The 20592-nt window shown below is 42.3% G+C and overlaps 1 protein-coding gene across 3 annotated transcripts in view; it reads left to right on the top strand.

Annotated features, from left to right (window-relative positions):
- Window positions 1-523: 523 nt before the first annotated feature.
- Window positions 524-20592, top strand: part of ERG (v-ets avian erythroblastosis virus E26 oncogene homolog) — a 32858-nt gene continuing 12789 nt past the window's right edge. For 2 of the 3 annotated variants that reach the window (XM_009577635.1, XM_009577634.1), the window contains exons 1-4: window positions 524-741; window positions 14903-15054; window positions 18019-18222; window positions 19187-19267. In XM_009577635.1, coding sequence (XP_009575930.1) covers window positions 602-741; window positions 14903-15054; window positions 18019-18222; window positions 19187-19267 — 577 coding nt within the window. In that variant the 5' untranslated portion in view covers window positions 524-601. The remainder of the gene's footprint in view (window positions 742-14902; window positions 15055-18018; window positions 18223-19186; window positions 19268-20592) is intronic. The other variant, XM_009577636.1, reaches the window with a different exon arrangement.

Raw genomic sequence — 20592 nt, 5'->3', positions numbered from 1 at the left:
TGTCTCAGCTCCCTGTCCAGAAGGGACTTGGCCTCAGTCCCGGAGGAAGGAAGAGGAGCTCCCAGTGAGTCAGCAAGGCCTGGCTTTCGGTCGCTCCTTGTAGGGGCAGTTAAAGCAGCGATGGCAGCTTGCTTATGCCCCCAGCAGGTCTGGCCCTCCGCATCCCTACCTGGGATGCCAGAGGCCTGAGCTTCACTGCCCATCCTGCCCTCTCCTCCCTCCCAGCTCCTGGCCACTATTCCCAAGTGTTTGGTAGTGTGTGTTTGTGCATCTTCTCGGCCACTGGTGGGAAGGATCTCCCCAGGGTAGAGGTTGTCCTCCCGCCATATGGTGACGGCGTGTCTGGCACCATGAGTCCTCACCTCCATCGACAGCGGTGGCACGCCTAAAAAGTAATGAGCATTTAAGCAAGTGACCGGCTGATCGTCTTCTCGTGAGATGGACAAGCCCTTTTTTCCTTGGAGTATATTGTAATGTCTGCTCTGAAACACGGTCACGCTGACTTCTCTTCTCTGGTTTGCAGGAAGCGTTATCAGTGGTGAGTGAAGACCAGTCCTTGTTCGAGTGCGCCTACGGATCGCCCCACCTTGCGAAGACAGAGATGACGGCCTCCTCCTCCAGTGAATATGGGCAGACATCAAAGATGAGTCCACGTGTCCCCCAGCAAGACTGGTTATCGCAGCCCCCAGCCAGAGTCACCATCAAGATGGAGTGTAACCCAAACCAGGTTAACGGGTCAAGGTAATAAGGCCAGTGTTACCGTCGCTCAAGTACACTTTTTGTCGCAATGGTTATAGCTCTGTTGTCTAAATCGGTGAATCTAGCACCATTTTAGATGCCACCAGCTGCTGTCCCAGAAGCCTACAGGTTTCCCGTACATTGTGGGTCACACCTGCCAGCCCCGTTCAGGTGTTACGGAGGGTCTCAAATGGCGCTACAGGCACAGTCTTCTCATGAGCTTCTGCAATACCTTTCTGTGTTTCCTCTGACTGTGGGTAATTTTGGATGTGAACTTGCATTGCACGCTAGGTGAAAGAGCATATATTAAAGTTAGCAAAATGTCAGTTTGCTGTAGTCTGGGGCAGCGCCATTGATCCGTCTAAGGGTGTGGTGTATGTGAGCTAACACTCAATGGAAGTTGTCAAAATGCAGAAATCTGGGCAGTTGCCTTTGCTCTAAATATAACCAAACAGAGAAGAATAGGAAGTAAATTCTTGTAATGGCAGAGGGAGTGAACTATTGATTTTTACTTTTATATTTACTGTAAACATAGTGCCAAAAAGCATAACCATGGTGCTGGACTTAAGACGAGCTCACGCTGAAGAAACAGCACATGTATGGAGGCAAACAGGGGAGTAGAAAGGAACAGGAAAAGAAATTACTCAGCTCAACGGGCAGTAGCCACAGCCTGTCAGTCCATTAATTGTTGTCTCGGGACTTTTTTTGTGAATGTCACTATGGAGGGGAATTGTATTGATTAAGCTGAAAGAGTAATGCAGTGGATTTGTGGATATTGAACTGGTAGCTCTCCCAAGCATAGGAGCACTCTATGGGATTTCTTCCATCTGAAAACTAACAATGAAGATTTTTTTTTTTCAAGGAAACTATACAAACAAGTGCTTTCCTGTTTAAAATGCCTGACTGTCAAAACAGTTTTCCTTTGGTGTTGCTGAAGGGCAGAGATCCAGAGAGTCAGTTGCTCACAATTGTTGGTGATGTACCAGTGAAGACTGTGCTTCACATCTCTGTCACAAACACCTGCCTACTAATCTCATCTTCCAGCATCAGTTGTTTAGAAAAACCTCAGCTATGGGCACTGTGGTTACTGTTCACATTTGCTGTGTTAATGTGATGAGCACCACAAGCAGGGCAAAGTGGTTTGACAGCTTATCACACCTACACTTTTCACTGGTAAGGATGGAAATTGTGCTGAAGTCAAATCAGAATTTCCAGTGAATAGTCAAAGATTTGAGATACGTAGAAACAAACGGTGAACTGAAGTTACAAAGAATTAGGGGAAGTCTTCTTGTAAGCCCACTTACTCAGAACTTATTCACAATCAATTTCAGAGAGTTTTTTTGTTTCTTTTTTTGTACTAAGCAAATGCACAGATATAATCACAAACGGAGTATTGATTCAAAACCAGTTTCACCTGCTTCCTAAAATTACCTCTAAGTATTTGTGCTGGCATTTCTGTAAGAGAACTGATCACAGTTTTTCTCAGTGTAAATTCCATAAAGTGCATTAGAGTAGATAATTAGTGTTGTTACTGAAATTTGTGGTAACAATTTGTAATGTTATACATAACTAAAGTCAGTCATACACAGACTCCTATTTTACCATACTCCAAGATCTTAAGGAAGAGTCTAGATGATACAGATCCATCTGAAATTGTTGGCCTATCACATTTTTAAAATAATCAAGCCAAAATTCTGAATTTGCTCTCTTGGATTCCTGAAATACTTAACTAGCCTGAATATTAGAGCTCAGTTTGTGAATCACAGGTATTTCGCTGTTGCTGTGATGGTTTAAGGACAAAACCGTAGTAATACCATCTTGTATTAGCTAAAACCTTGTCCTGTCTAATCCTTGTTAGCAACCCTGGTAAGGATTATATTCCCATTTAGGAGGTCAGGACCCTTACCAAGACCAAAATGTGCGCCCATAGTCAGATCAGCTAAATCCAGGCAAACCTATATAGTCCGTGGGTGAGAGCACAGTGTAGAAAATGTGCTGTCACACACCAGCATGCCCCAAACAAATAGAGACTGGTAGGAGCCCTGATTTGGGAACACAGACAGCTCCAGGCACTAAAGCACCTGGCTCCTGCAGGGGCTGCCTTGGTCTAGAGAGGGCCGGGCACCCTGAGGCACCCCTGCTATTGTGGGGTGCGTGGGGGGGCAGCTGAGCCGTGCCTTGCTGTCCAGAGAGGCCTGAAAGTGTCGTTGTGGATGGATGTGTGCTTGGGCGTGCAGCTGGGAGAGATTCTGTGCTCAGTGCCTTTGCTTCTCTCCAAGGGGCTGTGCCATCGTTGGATAAAAAGAGAAGTAATGCAGGGAGCGGGGAACCGCAGCGCAGCCGCCAGAGCAAAGCATCCCTGCTGCAGGGGGGAATTAGGCTCCCCGTCTCTCACGTGAACCCACGGTTCACGTGTTGCTGCCTGCCTGGCAGCCCGACTTCAGGAAGCAGGACAGGGTGGGCTTGTGTCCAGCATATTTTACAGCCTGGTGGATGGGGGCATGCACTCAGGTTGGGGGGGCTCGCTGTCCGTATCTCCCATATCTAAGGTATGTTCACCTTGTATATGTGAACTCAGAATACTTTCCAGGGATGGATGAGGATTTAGAAGCCCTGAATTAAACAGGCTGTTTGGACGTATCTTCATAATGCCTATCATTTCTCCTTCCTTTATGCTATTTCCTATCAGTGTGTGCATGCATTGAACGACTTAGGGTGATACTTAGGCTACCTGCACAGTCAATAGACAGGAATTGGCCGCTGGTTTAGGCTACCCGAGTTGCTCTTTGCAAAAAGAGGTATCTGCCTTTCCTTCAGAGGTATCCTGGTCTCCGCACTGGCGGCATAAAATGAATGTGCCTACGGTCTGCACTGTTACTAGCAGAACAGGCATCTACTTTTGCAAGGCTATATAAACTGACCATTGGGAAAATTGTCTTTAAATCAATCTTTTTTGATTAGTCACGAGGCGTAATTTTGATTCATACTTTTCCAGCAGAACTGTTAATTGTTGTAAAGAGGTGGCACCCAGGAGTTGCCAAGGCATCTGGAACCCCAGTGACACACTTTTGCGCCATCCTGACCACTTTTACCACCATTACAGAAGTAAAGAGATGAAAAGAAGAAATTTTGTGTACCTCCTCCCTAAAAAAATAGCATTAGGTCTACCTACTCCATCATTAGGACTTGGAGTTGAGTGCAAATTGTCTGAGCAGCACGTGAAAACTAAGTTCTTCATTTTTCTCTGGACAGCATCACTCAGAGGTGCTTAATGTGACCATCATTAGAAAGTGAACAGCTTTCCTAATATCAACCAGTGGGTGAACTGGCACACGGGCTGTGCTTCCAGAAGAGGCTGTACAAGTTACTGCTCTGAACTGCAAAATGTTTTTGATCAGAACACTGGTTTTCTAAAGGGCACATTCTGGCTGAAAATATAATGGGAAGAAATGTAATTCTTTCTATATTGAATTAAAAACAACCTGCAACATTGGACGCAGGGTTTCATTTCTTAATCTTGGATTTGACAGCCTCCCCTATTGACAGAGCAATGCAGAGTTGCTAACTGGAGAAAACAAGGAAAATTCATACTTCGCTGTGATTCCTAAGACATGACATTATGCTGAAAAATAAACAAAAAAAAAATCACTTACAGACTACCAAAGATAAGAATAGATTAACAGTACAAAAAAAATTTCATGCATGTATTGCATGCTTATATTTAACACAAAAATTTAAAAAATATTATTGTAATTAACATACGGTTTTTATTTCATCAGAAAACTGTTATTTTATAAGGCCTAATACATGCCTGAAAAAACAGATCTTATTATTACACTTTTAATGGAGAGCAAATATTGCCAAGTAACAAATATAAATATGTTATGGCATTTCTAAAACTCATATACATGTGTGCATGTAATATATATAGTGTTAATACTTTGGGAATTGTCATGCTTCCTAGTATGTGATATTCCTGCCAGCTGTAGAAAAAAGTGTGTATCATTCAAGCCTTGCATAAAATGGAATTACTTACCAGTAATATATCATTGATAAATAATCCTAACAAATATTCTGATATATTGATTAGCACTGTCAATACAGAAGTCACTACAGGTCAGTGTGATATACGCATCTCTCTCTAATCTGAAAACCATTTTTTTCCTTCCTGAAGTCCTGCTAGCCCTTTGCCATTTGTATGTTGCTGTTTCATCGGTTTCCTGACAGATTATCTGCTGTTCGTCACATATATAGTATCGATTTATATGTGCAGATCAGTGGTACCCTGTCTTCTGTAGGCTACTTTGCATTTTCTTTTCTGCAGAAGCCTTCCTCACCCTGCTCATTTGCAGTCCATAAATTTATTTCCTTAAATGAAATGCTCATTTCTTAAAAATGCTTCATATGTTAAAAATCAACTCATGCAGTAGCTATAGAGCTTGGAGCTGCTTTTCATTTTTAAGTAAAAGTGTACCTTCTCTGTTTACACCCATTTTAAAATCTGGGTTGTCCCAAAGGAGTCTAAAATATCACAGCCACTCTGCAGAGCCGCGGAAGTGCTACCTCTCCAGGGTATCCTCTGCAATCATCTTCCTATGGGGGAGCCTGGGTCTGAATAATACGGTGTAAAGAGGATGCAAAACAGGGTACCAGACCCCACAAAGTGGTAACCAGAGAATAGTTAGCTTTTTGATTTTTTGCTGTCCGGCTCTCCCTTCTCACTGTGTTAGGCTGCTTCCTGGCCATATATTTTGTCGTCTGGAAGGGGGTATAAAGTTTTAGGAGCATACTAAACCTCTTACACATCAACAATTAAGTATCCACTCAAAGCAGAAATGCACTCACTCTGCTAGGACTCTCCCCAGATATACTTTGGCTGTAATTGCCCTACATTAAATCTCAAAACAAAACAGTCTCAAAACTGGTTTTTTTTCAAAGAAATAACATTAGAATGAAATTAAAGGGTTATTTTCAGTGTGCTGCAGAGAGATTAGCTACACAGTTTTCTTTAACAATAACAGTATTTTTAAAGCTAAACCCTGCTGCACAGCACCAGAAAATATAGCCTAAGGGTCTACCTTAAATTAAATAAAGCAAGAAAAGTTTAAATTAAAGCTGTCATTTGCCTTGCTGTTGTTGCATATATAATGCAGATTGTCACAGGTGGTATCAAATTGAGTTTCTTCAAATCCATTATGTTGGCACAGCCATTATATTTCTTCCCAGGTACATAAATCTAATGAGACGTTTTGTGCCACCATATAGTCAATCTTTCACCTGAATGTAAGAGTATTATTTCCTGCTATTTATTGCTCTTGAGTCAGACCAAAAGATTCACCCTGTTGTAGTAAAGCACTATAATATAAATCTGGAGATTGCATATGTCATACTGTTACTTACTTTTCTGTTTATTGTTCCTCACATATTTTATTAAATTAAGTATGAGCAATTCTATTACAATGAATGAATGCAATTCATGTTATGCATTTAGGGTGAGATTCACTCCTGTGGAAATGCTCTCATGAGGCCCTGGGTACTGCTTAAACAACATTTTAATCCATGGGTTGCTCGGTGGTCTCTGAATACATTCACCCGTGGTGGGACTATACAAAGGTAGCTTGGAAGAACTACATTTACTGGTAGGTAATCCATCTTTAAGGGGGGCTGAAGTGGAACATAGAGTCTTATCCAGGCCACAGATAAATTTCACTTGCCATGAGCAGTGTGATGATTTCATTGAAAAAGCATTTTGAAAGTTAGCTGTAGTGAAAGCACAGCAGAAGTTTTCTAACATCAGCTTGGCTGATACAGAAGTTTTAAAGAAATGCCAGAAATAATTAGTTGTCATTAAGATTTAATCATGTGCAAAATGTTGTTTTAAGTGCTACCAATTGTTGCTCAAAAACCATTTGAGAATGAAATTATCACTTAATATATCTTTTGTGCTGGCTCTTTTGGGAAATACCATTTTTCTTTGCATGTTACTGTTCTAAATTTTCATCAAAGAGCTGAGTTGAGTGCATCTGACACACAGGAGGACTTTTCAGAGTCCAAAGTGACCTCAAGTTTTTGTTTGGTTTTTTTAGTTTTCTCCTTGATGTAAAGTCTCCTAAGTGGTAGCTATTTTCTGCTATACAAACCAGCAAATTTGAATGGGTAGCACTTGAGGTACCTTGCACAGTCTAGCCATGTGCCGGCTGCTGTACCCAGCCACTAAGGAGGGTGCATTCATCCATGTGGAGCTCTGTATTGTCACCACAACAGAGCCATCCTGCTCCCAGGAGGCAGGCTGACGTACTTTAAGCTAGATAAGGCACCTCTGTGGTAGGCTCCAGTCTGTGGTATGATACTGGTGGATCTAACTAGAGCATTTGCACACCTTGCGTGTGTCCAACACATGGAGAAGCAGGGTTGATCTGCAGTAATCACCCTGACATCACTTGTTTTTCAAGAGCATGGCTTTTTCCATCCCTGGAGCACAACCCCGCGGTTGAGGCTCAGTGCCATCCCTTCCACATCTGGTGGCGTACCACCGGCACGCAGCCCTGGTATTCTTGGTAAACCTCAGCTCAGACTAAACAACAAGCATGGTCCAGACCCCATTGCAGTCAATGGGACTCTCTTCTCTGTCTCCAACAGGGCTTGAGTCAGTCCCTACGTCAGTCCACAGCAAAGCTGGGAGATCTGTCTTAAGAGGATGACTTTCCTAATGCACTTATTGGAGCTGCCTATATAAAGTAACATTAATCTTGGATAAAAAGACATGGTGTTAGTTATCTCAGACTGATAATCTTTTTTCCCCACTGACTGGGTGGTTGGTGGAGTGGCTGCCTACCAAACTGGAAAAACTGCAAATTCAGGATCTTCTCAGGGCTTTATGTCTGACTACTTCAAGAAGTTCCTCTTTGCTCTGAAAATCCACCAGCTCAACATTAGTGCGTGTGTGTGTGTGTGTGTGCACAGTTTGGCTCTGTTCTTGAGGCAAACACGTTGCCAAGGAGAAAAATAAACCCAGCTCACCACTATGATAGCTACTTTTTTGCAGCTTTTCGAGGGGTGCTGGGCTGGCAGGTGTTAGCTAAGAAGCTTTCCACTCAGGGATAATGTGTTCATTCATAATTGGCATGGTTACATTTTGGATTGACCACTGATGCTTAAATTGTGTGCTTAGCTTCAGGAGTTTAAGAGGGAGATGAGGATAGCCAGAATTTCAAAAGTGTTAAGCAACCAAAAGCTCTCATATGGATAGTCTTCAAATAATGACATAGGACCCCACAAGTTATGATCACTGTCATTATTTATGGTTATTGCTATCATTACTGCTTTATTTCCAGTACAGTATTTACTGTGTCTGGGGCGTTTAGAGCCGGTGGTTGTGGTGTTCCCCCAGGCCGGCGCGGCACAGGCACTGTCAGGAGGTAGGTTGTCTCTGACCCAGCGCATTTGGAGATGAGTCTTCTCCTCTCCCCCTTCATTAGTAGGTGTTTTATTTTGATCAGGGTAGTGTCAGTGGGGGTGTTCAGTATTTAAAGTTTGGGAATAGGGAATAACATTTTAAGACAAAGCAGAAGACGAATAAGAAAAAGAAGTGGCTAATCATTGACTTTACCATTTCGCACCCGTCAGCCTCACAGCCCGATAATGCTAATCACGAAAATCAGCAGACATTCCACAGACACGGGGGATTATGGTTTCCATACAAGATGTCACTTCTGTTTATGCCTGGCATGTTCTAGTTTGCTAACTTTCTATATGATCTCTGCCCACAAAAGAATGCATATGTGGTTTGGGAAGGGCCCTGTCTCCCGGTATTTCATATTTTATGAAACCACAAATACAACAGTCTTACAAGCTCTTAAAATGAAATACAATTTGAGAAATGTAATCCATTACCATTATAATAGAATTTCTATAAAAATAATAAAAGAAAAACAAGAGAAAATAAGTCCTGAAAGTTATAGGCCAACTGGGAAGTCATTGTGGCTTTAGCCTAGCTATCACCATGTCAGACTTCAGCCTTCTCCCAGGCAGCAATCTAATTGTAAATTATGTATATACAGAACATCATTTCTTAGCTTTGGCTTTTAGTGACCCCCTTCCCTTCTTTCCCTTTCTTCACTCCAACCTCACACATAAGAAATATTGAAGTGTTTGCACTAATGGAGAAATGACAACGTGCAGTCAAACTTAAACCAGCTGTTTCCTCACACTGTGAACACAAAGAGCCAGGCCGGTAATATTTATAGCTTGACTGGCCTCTAGTGAGCCAGACGCTGACTGCCTTAATTTGCCATGATGGCCTTAAGGCTTGAAGCAGCTGTGGACCGCAAGATAGCCGGGGAAAGTTAAGCAAAAAAAAAAAAAAAGAAAGATTGTTTCAATTAGCAAAAGTTATTGTTTGATTGAAAATGAACGGCTGCTGCATATACAACTCAATAAACAAGCATCTTTCGTTTTGCTTACAGAAAGCCAACAACGTTGCGTGTGTTGGCATGTGGTATTTGCTTTCTCCTTTCACTGGAGGAAGGACCTGAAGGCAGCTCTACGTGCCACACTGTGACATCTCTGAGTGACCCCTGGGCCGGCCCCATGCAACCCTGAGCACCTGCCGAGCTCGGGGCACCCCACAGAGTGGTGTCTGCCCCTGTTTTGGACGCTGACGGAGTGTGTTAGCGTGGGGCTGCCCCAAGCCCAGCCACACTGCAGCCCTGGTCTGTTGGGGCTGTTGAAGACCAGTTTGGTTGCCCCTGCATAGCCTAGCATGGAGCAGTGCACCTCCATGACTGCATGGCCCAGTGAGGACTTCGGTTTTCCTTTTTTTCTTTTCTTTTGTCTTCTTAGGACTGCTTTTGACACTCACCTTATAGCAAAGATAAACAGACTGTCACCGTGGCTTCAGCATCAGCTTAAGCCAGCTTTAGCCGGCGGCGTGGGTCCCGAGGGGCTTCCCTCCCTTCCACAGACCTCAGCAGCTTGCTCCCACCCTGGCTATCCCCTTTCCTGTGGGTGAGCGTCGCCTTCACACAGCCGCCCCACGTGGGTGGGGGAGTGACTCAGGTTATAGCTAAGCACTGAGTTACTTACCCACCCACCCATTTATTTACTTATTTTGCGTACTGGCTGGGGAAGCAGCTCCCCAACCCAGTTTGCTAAGCAGTTGTGCGAGAGCCTGTGTGAGCACCCCAGGGATATTTCGACCTACATGCATTTTCTGGCATTTTAGTGCCTCTGTTATGCTGGAGTCCTCCGCGGGGAATTTTGCGCTACTTTCACAGGAAGTCTTGGAAGGGAAAATAAAACCTCTGTTTTCCTTTCAGCAGGTTAAACGTGGTGGTGCTCACGCAGCAAATTTAAGGGCAGGTGCCTGCACCGGAGCAGAGCGCTTGGTGCGCTTGCAGGGCTTGGTGTACGCACAGAAGACGACAGGCAGCCGTGTCCAGCTGCGGTGCTGGGCGATGAGTGTGGATGGTGGAAACCGAGCTCTGTCAAAGCAAGTGGTGGGGCCTCTGATATCACCACTGAAAGCGCTTTTCAGAGTCTCACTTAGCACCCATGGGGATCACCGTTGGTGCCAGGCAAGCAGCCCCTGGGGCTCTGCAAAGCTGCTGGTGCAGCCACACTCCTGCTCTGGTGGCTGGGGAGCATGAGCTCCTTCTCACCAGGAAGGGTCAGGCTGTCCTCAGTGATTGCTGCCGAAGGGGAACCAAAAGGGGGATCTGCAGGACCCCTCTTTGCATGTCACTGCTGTGGCAGGTCTCAGCAGATGTGAATGCCACTGATTCATGAATAGGAAGAGAGTGTAGAGAGGGGCAGGGAAGAGAGTTTAGGGCTGCAGCTGTATAACCCTTTGAATTGGTATGGTGGACTGAAGTATGTCAGGTGTACTTTAAGAAACAGCAGTGTACCTCAAAGTAAGAAATCTCAGGGAAGTCTTGGTTTTTTCTTCGTGGGCCACTTTTTCAGTGACAAACCACTTCTGGGGGGGAAGTGCTGACCAAATTCATTACAACTTGAGCAGTTGCAGTGAATGGAGACGAGCCTGAGCATGCTTTGCAGTATGCTCAGTATGAGCTGACCTTTAAATGATGTCATTTTGGCTAAATATAAATTTACATATGTTGGCCCAAATTATCTCAGGGAGCAGGCTTTGCGGAGCTCTCCCTCTTGTACGTAAGCACAGGGTGGGGTCATTGCAGCCTTGCTGGGGACATTCCCCTCTTTCTCAGATCACTGGCATTACGAAACGGGAGAGGAAGCGTGAGGAGAGGAATCTGTATCCTCAGGACAGTGTCACAGTTTGTTCGCCAGAGCCTCACAGAAGAAAAGTTCCTGGTAGCTCAGCGTGTCCTCTGACCTGACCAGCCACGGGCTGGATGGGGACCATGCATGGAAAACTCTTCAAAGATACCCTTACACCGCTCTACTCTCCTGAGAACCCTTTTCTATAGTAGCCTCTGTAAGGAAGTTATTCAAGCTGTGGTTATTAAATAAACTTATAAAGATATGTAGATATTTGGAGAATACATTTTTTCTCATTTATTTCCCTCTGAAATTCAGAAATATTAAATAGAGGGGTTTATATTATGGGAATGTCACAGAGATCATGTAAAATTTTGCTCATTCCTAATCTGTGTTTCTCTGACACCTTGCATTTTAACACAACACAGGTGTTTTATGTCACATGGGGAAAACAGTAGCATAGTGAAGAGGAAAAAGTGTGTTTCATACACTTATTTATGAACTTACATCTGCTTTCATCAGAGTCAGTGGTTGGCAAAACTCCAATCGGCTTCAGTAGGAGTGGGCGCTAAATTTAACCATCAAATCAGCTTGATTCTAAGTAACCCTCAATAAAGGTGAGGCTTCCAGGTCCAAGGACCCATGGAGAAATACTTTCTTCAATAGACATTTATCAGCAATCAGAGCTGAATCAGCTCAGGACTGGACAAAGTGCTCTTGGGTAGCATGATTGTAGTCTTTCCACTTTTTTTTTTTTTTTTTTTGTAAATTCCAGGTGTAACACAGTATATTTACAAAGGCTAAAAATAACACGCAGCTGTGAAGAAAAACATCTCGAGTTTCATTTCAGACCTGGAGCTGAGGATGAATCACTGCAAAGCTGCACCCTTTACACTGGGCACACTTTCTGAAAGCCGCTTTTCCACTGCCCCTGCTCCCCCAGTGGTTCAGAAATAAAGCAGACTCACAGAAAGTCCTAAAAAAAGCCTTTGCAGACAATCACTCTCTTGTTGTTCTGGGCACTAAAACCACCATTTTCTAGTGTCTGCTTGCATTTTCAGTTTTGCTTTCTACACTGTAGGAGTCCATTCCAGCCATTTGAATTAAGCCTTGGTTCAGTGGTATGCATAAGCACACGCTCAATTTGAAGTACCTGAGTCGTCCTGTTAGCTCCCATGGAGCTGCTTACATGCTTGAAGTTAAGCGTGGTCTTGGAAGACTTGCTGAACTGGGGATTTGCTTGTCCACCCAGTAAGCTAATGGGACAAAACCCTTCACCATCTGCTTCTGGATTTTAATCAAAAGTTATGACTTAGTTATGATCTTCTTCCCCACCCCCGTCTGTTTATATTCAGAACAGAAAACCAGCGCAGAAGCCCTGTCAGATTGCCAAAAGCTGTGTGCTACTACTGGATCGTTCACATCATTTACTGTTCAGTGTTTACAAGAGTGTTTTTAATGCACGATTGCTCATAGAAGTGGTGTAGGCTAATACTGATGTGATATTTCACATCAGCAGCAAGACTTTTATGTCCTTATATGCCAAGTTCCTTTTCACAGGAAAACAAAGTAAAGTAACTGTGCCAGTTAGGCCAAAGGATGCTGCTAGCTCTCTGTTTCCCAAAAACATCCCTAAAAAGTCAGTGAATAGGCCAAATGGTTCTTTCTTTTGTCTTTGTAACATAGCTGACCTTGGGAGTCAGGGTGGGCATCTGCACAGGTATAAGGGCAGGAGTTGGACGATGTTTCCAAATATACGTGATTTATTATGCAGACTCACTTATGCACATATGCCCTTTGTATTTGTTAAAGGTAAACAGAAAAAGCCAACATTTTAGTCACAAGCAATCATCACAAAAGCTCTTTTTCAACATGTTTACGTCTGAAAGAAAAAGTTACTTAGTTTTGCTTAGCTCTGTTTAGACAGAAATAAGCTGCATCCCAGAATTATATTTAGAGGTATGTAGTGGGCTAGGAAAGTTAAACCTTAGAGAATAATGCCCAAGTATTCTGATTCTGAGGAAAGGCTAAATTCACCACCACTCAATGACAGGAAAGACCATGTGCTGACTATATCTTCCCTTGTGGTTATTATTCAGTCCTGTGGCTGACGAAGCAGTTGTAGGACCTTTACACAAGGCAGATTTCATATGTAATATGTTTTGCGGCACCCAAGATATTTTATACCTGAAAAAGGTATGTGAAGCCAACATTTCCCAGGCAACATTTGAGGCCCTGTTTCTTCTCCTAAAGAAGATGACAGGACCCATTGAATGGTTTCTGTGATATATTTTATTTTTAAACTGAAAGCCATCAGCAGTTAATTTTTTTTTACAACATAGTAAAATTAGTAGTAACACTGCGTAGAAGAAAACTGATATACCTAAAACGTACTTCTAGTATTTAAGATGTATACTAAATCTTTACAGCTTTCCAAGTGCTAACTATTTTTTAAAACACATGTGAAAATTATAACTGCATTAGTTTCTGACCCACGGTAGTGCTGAGCAGTCAACTCAACCGAGTCACTTGGACATTGGATAAAATATCTGCCGCATCCTTTTGATGTATGTTGAGCAGACAGTGGTCCAAACTGTATATTACTTTTCCTCTTTTGTCCTCAAACAATAGCAAAATTCTTCTGGGAAAGCACCTGTATTCTGACCACTGGTTAGCTTACAGTGACATTGCTGCCCAACACTTGCAGCAAGAACTGGGATTTCTGAGCTGGGGAGAGCAAGAGGCTCTGGGTGAAACACATTTTGGGGGGCAGGGGGCAGATCCTGAAACACGCTTCCAGGACTCTGGGTCTTGGAGGGTCTCTTGGTTCTCTGGACCAAGATGGTTTGCAAGGAACCGACATGAAGCATTGCAACATGACTTGCTGCTTGTTTAATAAGACCATAGTACAGTTTCAGGAGTTAAATAGCAGGACTAAAAGAAAACTTGTTAGTAATGTAGTATCACTAAAGAAACCAAAACCCAACTAACACCCTCCTTCCCTTGCCAAACAGCCTCTTTACATTTAAAGGTATTCCCCGAGGCTCTGTTCTTTATTTTGAGTTTTGTAACAATTTTTCTCTCTCTGATGAAACACATTGTAGACATTAAATTAAGGGACAAATATGTCTGTGTCTGCCAGAAAGAAAACTGTGATGCAATTAAAATGCCATTAGGGAACCCCCTGTGGGATGTTAAACCTAAAGACTCTATTCAGAAAGCAAAGCCAAAATTAAAGAGGTGTCTGGTTGCAGATCCTCTGCAGATTTCCATTTCTTGACTACAGTACCATGGAGACTGTGCTAGTCAGGAGCTGAAAGGTTTTTCCAGTCATGCGTGTGGTATTTTGAATCATGGCTTTGGCAAATGTTCCTTTTCTGTAAGCCATACGTAGAAGTGTGTCTACATTGCATGACATAAAGTGCAACTGTGCGTGCCCCACATGAAACAATGACAGCAGTGGAGATGGGAAGCTGTCCAAGCTTGGACAATGACAACTAATAATAGTTTTCCCTCATAAAATTTACATTAAGTGCATCTCTATGTTTGCTGAATTGTCTGTGAGATGTTTGGAGAGAGAAGTGCAGCTACTTGCAGCCATCAGGCTCAGCAAGCTCATGAACAAGCCTCCATTCTAGCCCAGTCTCTGGAAATAAATCATCAGTGTTTATATGTTTGGAGACATATAAGAGCCTGATCCTTTGAAAATAAAAATAAATATATGGTCCATTGAGGCTGGTCATTTTTTCTGAGGCAACTGAAGGAATCAGCTGGAGTCATTGGGTGGTAGGTACTGAGTTTTCCAGTGACAGCCCAACCAACAGCTCGAGTCTCATTTTTTCCATTTCATTCAGTGTGATTCTTTGCTGAGGATATTAGTAGGGACTGGAATAATAATAGAAGCATACCTCTCTCCTCTGTTTAGGAATTCTCCTGATGACTGCAGCGTGGCAAAAGGAGGGAAAATGGTTAGCGGCTCAGACAATGTTGGGATGAACTATGGAAACTACATGGAAGAGAAGCACGTTCCACCCCCAAATATGACTACCAATGAACGAAGAGTCATTGTGCCAGCAGGTTAGACCCTCTACACAAAAATTTCAAGCAAAAAAATGTATTTCCCCTAAGTCTACTGACATTATTTAAGAAGATTTGGAGAAAAGTGGCGATATGATACAGGTGATCAGGAAGAAAAGAGCAGTAATAGCCTAGGGTTATTAAGAGAACAAGCTGGGAAATATCGTAGTGAAGCCACCTCCTCAACCTGTTCTTCCCATTTCAGCAGCAGAACTGGCTGATTACAGACACTCAGATCTTATCTGACTTCTGTAGCTCCTTTTGGAGTATTCACTGTAAAGTGGGCAAAATGAAGAGCCACTTCCATTTCCTAACACCATGGACTAGGTGGGTGCAGAGTGTGTGGGAGAGAGAAAGGATCACTATACCACATGGTATCCCTGCAAATACCAAATGCAGTCCAGCCCTCAGCACGTTAAAAACACAATAGCTTCTGTGAAATCGAGCAGTGCATGAAAAGCATTTATCTAGCTTATCCCCTGAGTTTGGGCGGTGTAAAACATTTTAATAAGCAAACTGACAACTCCGCTGCAATATAAGAGCACAGTTGAGAAATTCTTGGTTAGTTTTGGCAAGCTTGGTTGTGGGATTCAGCAGTTAATTGAACAAGAAGACATCTACTCCTCTGTGCCTTGTCTTCCAAACAAACCTCTGCTGGAAGGTCTGTTGCCTTGGTTTGCAAAATAATTAGCATGCCTATTTCTGAAGTCAGAGCATTAGACCATCATGACATATGTGGGTGTTCATAAACCACTGGATATACACAGCATAGACACAACACCTGCAACCTGCAAACAGAAGGGAATGTTTTGCTGCTAGTTCCTTTCCAGCAGAGATGTGCCTGTCTGAAACATTTCTGCTACTGCTGTGTTGCTTAATATTCTTACAGTTTTTCAGTTGCTAAGATATGCAAGAGTACTAACTGTGGCCAATTTTGCAAGCTGTGATTATTTCAGTTATTTGTCAAGATACGTGTGGACAAATATGTTGCAGTATCCTCTGCAATGGTATTGACAGTTCTATTCTGAAGCACAGAAGAGTGATGCACTGAATAATGAAGTGTCCTGCCTAACTGGAAGCAGACCACACTGAAATTCACATTTGAATATTCTTCTAAAACGTTTATCTCCTTCGTGGTTGGCACTTTTTTCAGTCTTTTAGTAACTTAGCATGGTTAGCTCAGCAAGATCTCTTTTTCTCAGTGTATTCCTGGAGGTGTGTTTTGAGGTGGATTTGAGTGACATTCAAGGAACAAGATGGTCACACTCACAGCCTGGCTATTTTGAGGTCCCTAGAAGAAATGTATGGGTAAAAATCAGTTTGTTTGACTACCACGTAGGCAGTGTGCAGCTCATGTGGCAATGTTTAGGAATAAAAAAAGCAAAATTCACATTTCCAGCTGTGGTAACTTTCTAGTTATCATAAATAAGAAGCATTTAAAAGTTATAGGCATAATGAAAATATTTTGGTAAACTTCCTGGTGTTTGGTTGTTTACTTCAAACCAATCTGAATGTAGTTGTTGGAGTTCTCTGCTGTAGATGCGGCCAATCTCATCCAGACCCTAGGTTTACCAACCAGGCTTGCATCTCTCTAAATTGCTACATATTTCATACCAGGTGGAGGGGTTCTTTTAAGTGTTTTTTGGTGCACTTCAGGGAAGAGAAACCCTCTGAAGTTCCAGACGATTAAATATTCTGACTTGCAAGGGCTTAAAATGCCAAAAGAAGCATCAGAAAAGAGGCACTAGTGGGTGAAGGATTGGGAGTGAGCAACAGCATGACAGACTCTGAATAGTTCCTAGCCCATGAAAAGAAGTCCCCACCTCTTTCAGACCAGCCTGAACAACAGTCAAAAGAGAGGGGTTGGCACTGAATTAAGCCACATAAAAGCTATTTAGGCTGTCACTCAAGTCCCAGCCCTTCCACAGAATTCTATGTGACAGAGTACAGCCATTTGACCTCTGTGTGCTCCATTCTCAGTCTTCAGGATATCACAGAATATCAGAATTATTTAGGTTGGAAGGCACAAACTCTCAAGGAGTTAGTTTCCCCTTAGCTTTATTCTTTTCTCTTCAAAAAGTATAAATTCTTCATGGTAGGAGCTGTCTTCCATTATGGGGATGTGCACTGCAGGTTGTTAGGGACCTGCATGTTGATGGGTGCTTACCGTAACTCAAGAATAGGGAGAAGTAGGATGGAAGAGAAATAGAAAAGCAGGAGTTTAGAGGCAAAAAAGAAGTTTAAGTTAAAATCAAGGATTCATTAAAAAACACAAGGTATTTGGCCTCATGTTTTGCTAAAAATCTGGGCTAGTTCTTGGTTTTTTTCCCGGATGGTTTTGTCAGTGCTTCAGGTAGTAAGTAAAAAACCATGCAGGTGTAGCAATGTACACCAGTACAACACAGCAGTCTAGGAAAGGAAGTGCAGAATATTTCAATATGTCCCACTCTAGTTTATGAAATAACTAGCCAAATCTGTGAGAGCTTACTTAGCCTATGCCCAAGAAACAGTACTTCTGACTTGAGTGGAAATTTCACTTGAATAAAGATACCAATTCAACAGAGAGCTTTGAAAATTCCTCAGATACAAGTCACAGTGCTGTTAGTGGGCTCTCTTAAATACTTTTCTAAAGAGTATTCTCTGCATGAGGACAGGAGCCTATGTTAATCTGTGGATAATAATGCATAAAAATAACAAGACAAAAGAACTAAATGGGAGAAGGAGCTCAACAGCGAGGGTTTGTTAATAATCAGAACTCACAGCTCTTCCCTAATAGTTTTTCACAGACAGTTACTCTCCTTTGCACTCAACAGGCCAAATTAATTCCTCATGTATCTCCAGCAGTCAGTAAACAGGGGATTAAGGTCTCTCCAGTTTGACTGTGGTCTACATTTTTTTTGTACCGGTCCAGTGCATCAGCACTCTCCCCTCTCTGCCTAATTTTATGCTTTGTGATACCACCAGATCCTACGTTATGGAGCACAGACCACGTACGCCAGTGGCTGGAATGGGCGGTGAAGGAGTACGGTCTCCCAGATGTGGACATCTTGTTGTTCCAGAACATCGATGGGAAGGAGCTGTGTAAAATGACCAAAGACGACTTCCAGAGACTCACCCCAAGCTATAATGCAGATATCCTTCTGTCACACCTACACTACCTCAGAGAGAGTAAGCTAGTTTTCTGTCATTATGGTAGTGGCTACAGTCAATCTGTGGTTGATATCAGTCTTAGATTTAATGGTGTGGTTACACTCAGCTGGGTTTTCAAATGTCTGTTGCAAATGTTGCTGTTCTTAAGAACATAGTGGGGAGCCTGATCCAAAGCCTCTTGAGTTTGATGGAAAGATTCCCATTAATTTCAGTTGGTTTTCACTCATGTTCATTGAAGAAAAGAGTTAGGGAATATTTCTACATGTCCATCTCAGAGAAAAATCAAATTGAAACCCAGCATATTCATCAGCATACTGTAGGAAGAAAATCATATGGGATTCAGTGCTAATGTTTTTTCTGGTCACATACTCATTTCTTTCCATTTTAATGATAAGAATGCTAAACGTGAGAGTGCAAACATTGATTCATAAAGCGAATTCCAGGCATGATTCTAAGGACTGACAGCAGTTTGCTCTACTCTGAATAGGATCAGGAAGATTTCACTGAATTGAATAAAAGTTCTGTAAATTCACAGAAAAAAGGAACAGTCCCTGAAGTCCAAATGCAAATTACTTGTAGTGCATGGCTAGCATTTCAAAGCGAAAGAAGGGACTAGTGAATTCCTGGCTTGAGGGCTTTCATCTAAGCTTGAGGAAATTTTGCAGGTTTGCCTCAGTTTAAAGAAGTTAAAGTGAACATGGTTTTTAAAGAAAAAAACAACAAGCATTGCAACACCAGTGCGGTGCAGTCTTCTCCACACGCACACTGTCAATAATCAGTCAGAAATATTATGCATTCATAATGTTGAATAAATGAATGCCCTAGTTTAAGCTGTAGCACACACGCCTCCCTCCAAACTGCAGACTGAAACTGACTGTCGGTAGACTTGCATTCAAACAATCCTGTCAGGGGAAAATATTGTTTAAAAAGATAATTCACAATTTTTTTTCATTTTGGTGTTGCTTTTTGTTTTGTTTTGTAGCTCCTCTTCCACATTTGACTTCAGATGATGTTGATAAGGCCTTACAAAACTCTCCACGGTTAATGCATGCTAGAAACACAGGTAATGCTGGCACTGCTCCCATTGCTATAGGTCATCTTCTAAAAGCACAGGATTCCTTTTTATGGGTTGCTTGCTAAAAATGGAAATGGTAAATCAGGAGGTAGACAAGCATATCCTCTCCTGGCTGTGTGTGTGAGTTTCATGCACAGACACAGAAAAAGAGTGAGATCACGTAGGGCCAGATGGTGCAAAAATGATCTCCTTACTGGTAATTTCTTGATTCCTGCAAGAGAATGGGGTCCCTTACACATGAAAAACAGCAGGCTCGGGGCCTTTGTGTCTGAGGACTTTTTTTCTCATTCTGTCTCATTGTACTGTCAGATCTACTCCACAGATTCCTAGAAGGTTGGTGGAGCCCAAAAGTGCTTCAGCATTTGCCTAAGTGCTGTGGGCTCTGGTGAATGGTGACTGTCTCCCCTCCCATGCAGTATATAACATATACTTCAATAAAATTGCCATTTAGGCAGTTAGCTCATCTCATTTGTCAGTATATGGAACTTGAGCTGGAAACTCCATAAAGTTTGATGTTATAATTTCCACTAAGTCTGATCTGAATGTAAAATGATTTTTGTTAATATTCACCCTTCTGTTAATTTGGCCCCGAAAAGTACTGAGTGTAGGTAGGAGAACGATACAATACATGCCTCAAAAGCATCTGTCTTTCAGGATGTGACTTAAAATATTTATGAAAATAATTCAGAATAGATTTTATCTTGCTCTAGCAGCAGAGGATGGCATGGAATTGTACATATAGTATGGTATACATACTGATTAAAAATGTTTGGAATATTGCATGATCATGCCTGAGGGTATTAGTTACCTACAGTGACCAGAAATAACAGTTCTTTATGAGAAATGAAAAAGATAATACAAAGGATAATGCAAAATAAAATAAAAAAAAAACCACCTTGGATTGGAATTTGTTTTTCATGTTTCATTTAGTTTTTCACTGTGGTAAATAGCAGTGAGTTTCCTAGCAAAATTGACTAGATTAGAAGATCTCTTCCTGAGATTAGATGTTTGCCACTTGACGTAAAGTCCTACTGTGGGCTGTAGGCTTGCTGCAAACCCCACCAAAAGCAACAAAAAATTTTCCATTGACTTTGATGGGGTTTGGAATAAGCCTTAAGCCCTTTTTAAAAATAGATGGACTCGATGGTCTTTTCCATCCCTGGCTTTCCAGATGCTAATTTGCCAAGCAGTTTCCACATATACTTATCCAAGTGTTGTTCAGCAGTTCTATGTGTTATCTTTTTCTGTATGTGCGCACTGACAATGATATATTGAAATTCATTTCACCAAAATGAGATTGTCTGCATTTCTGT

Source organism: Fulmarus glacialis, unplaced genomic scaffold (assembly GCF_000690835.1).
Source record: "Fulmarus glacialis isolate BGI_N327 unplaced genomic scaffold, ASM69083v1 scaffold27375, whole genome shotgun sequence".
In the NCBI taxonomy this organism is placed as follows: domain Eukaryota; kingdom Metazoa; phylum Chordata; class Aves; order Procellariiformes; family Procellariidae; genus Fulmarus; species Fulmarus glacialis.
This window is presented reverse-complemented; position numbering and strand designations above follow the sequence as displayed.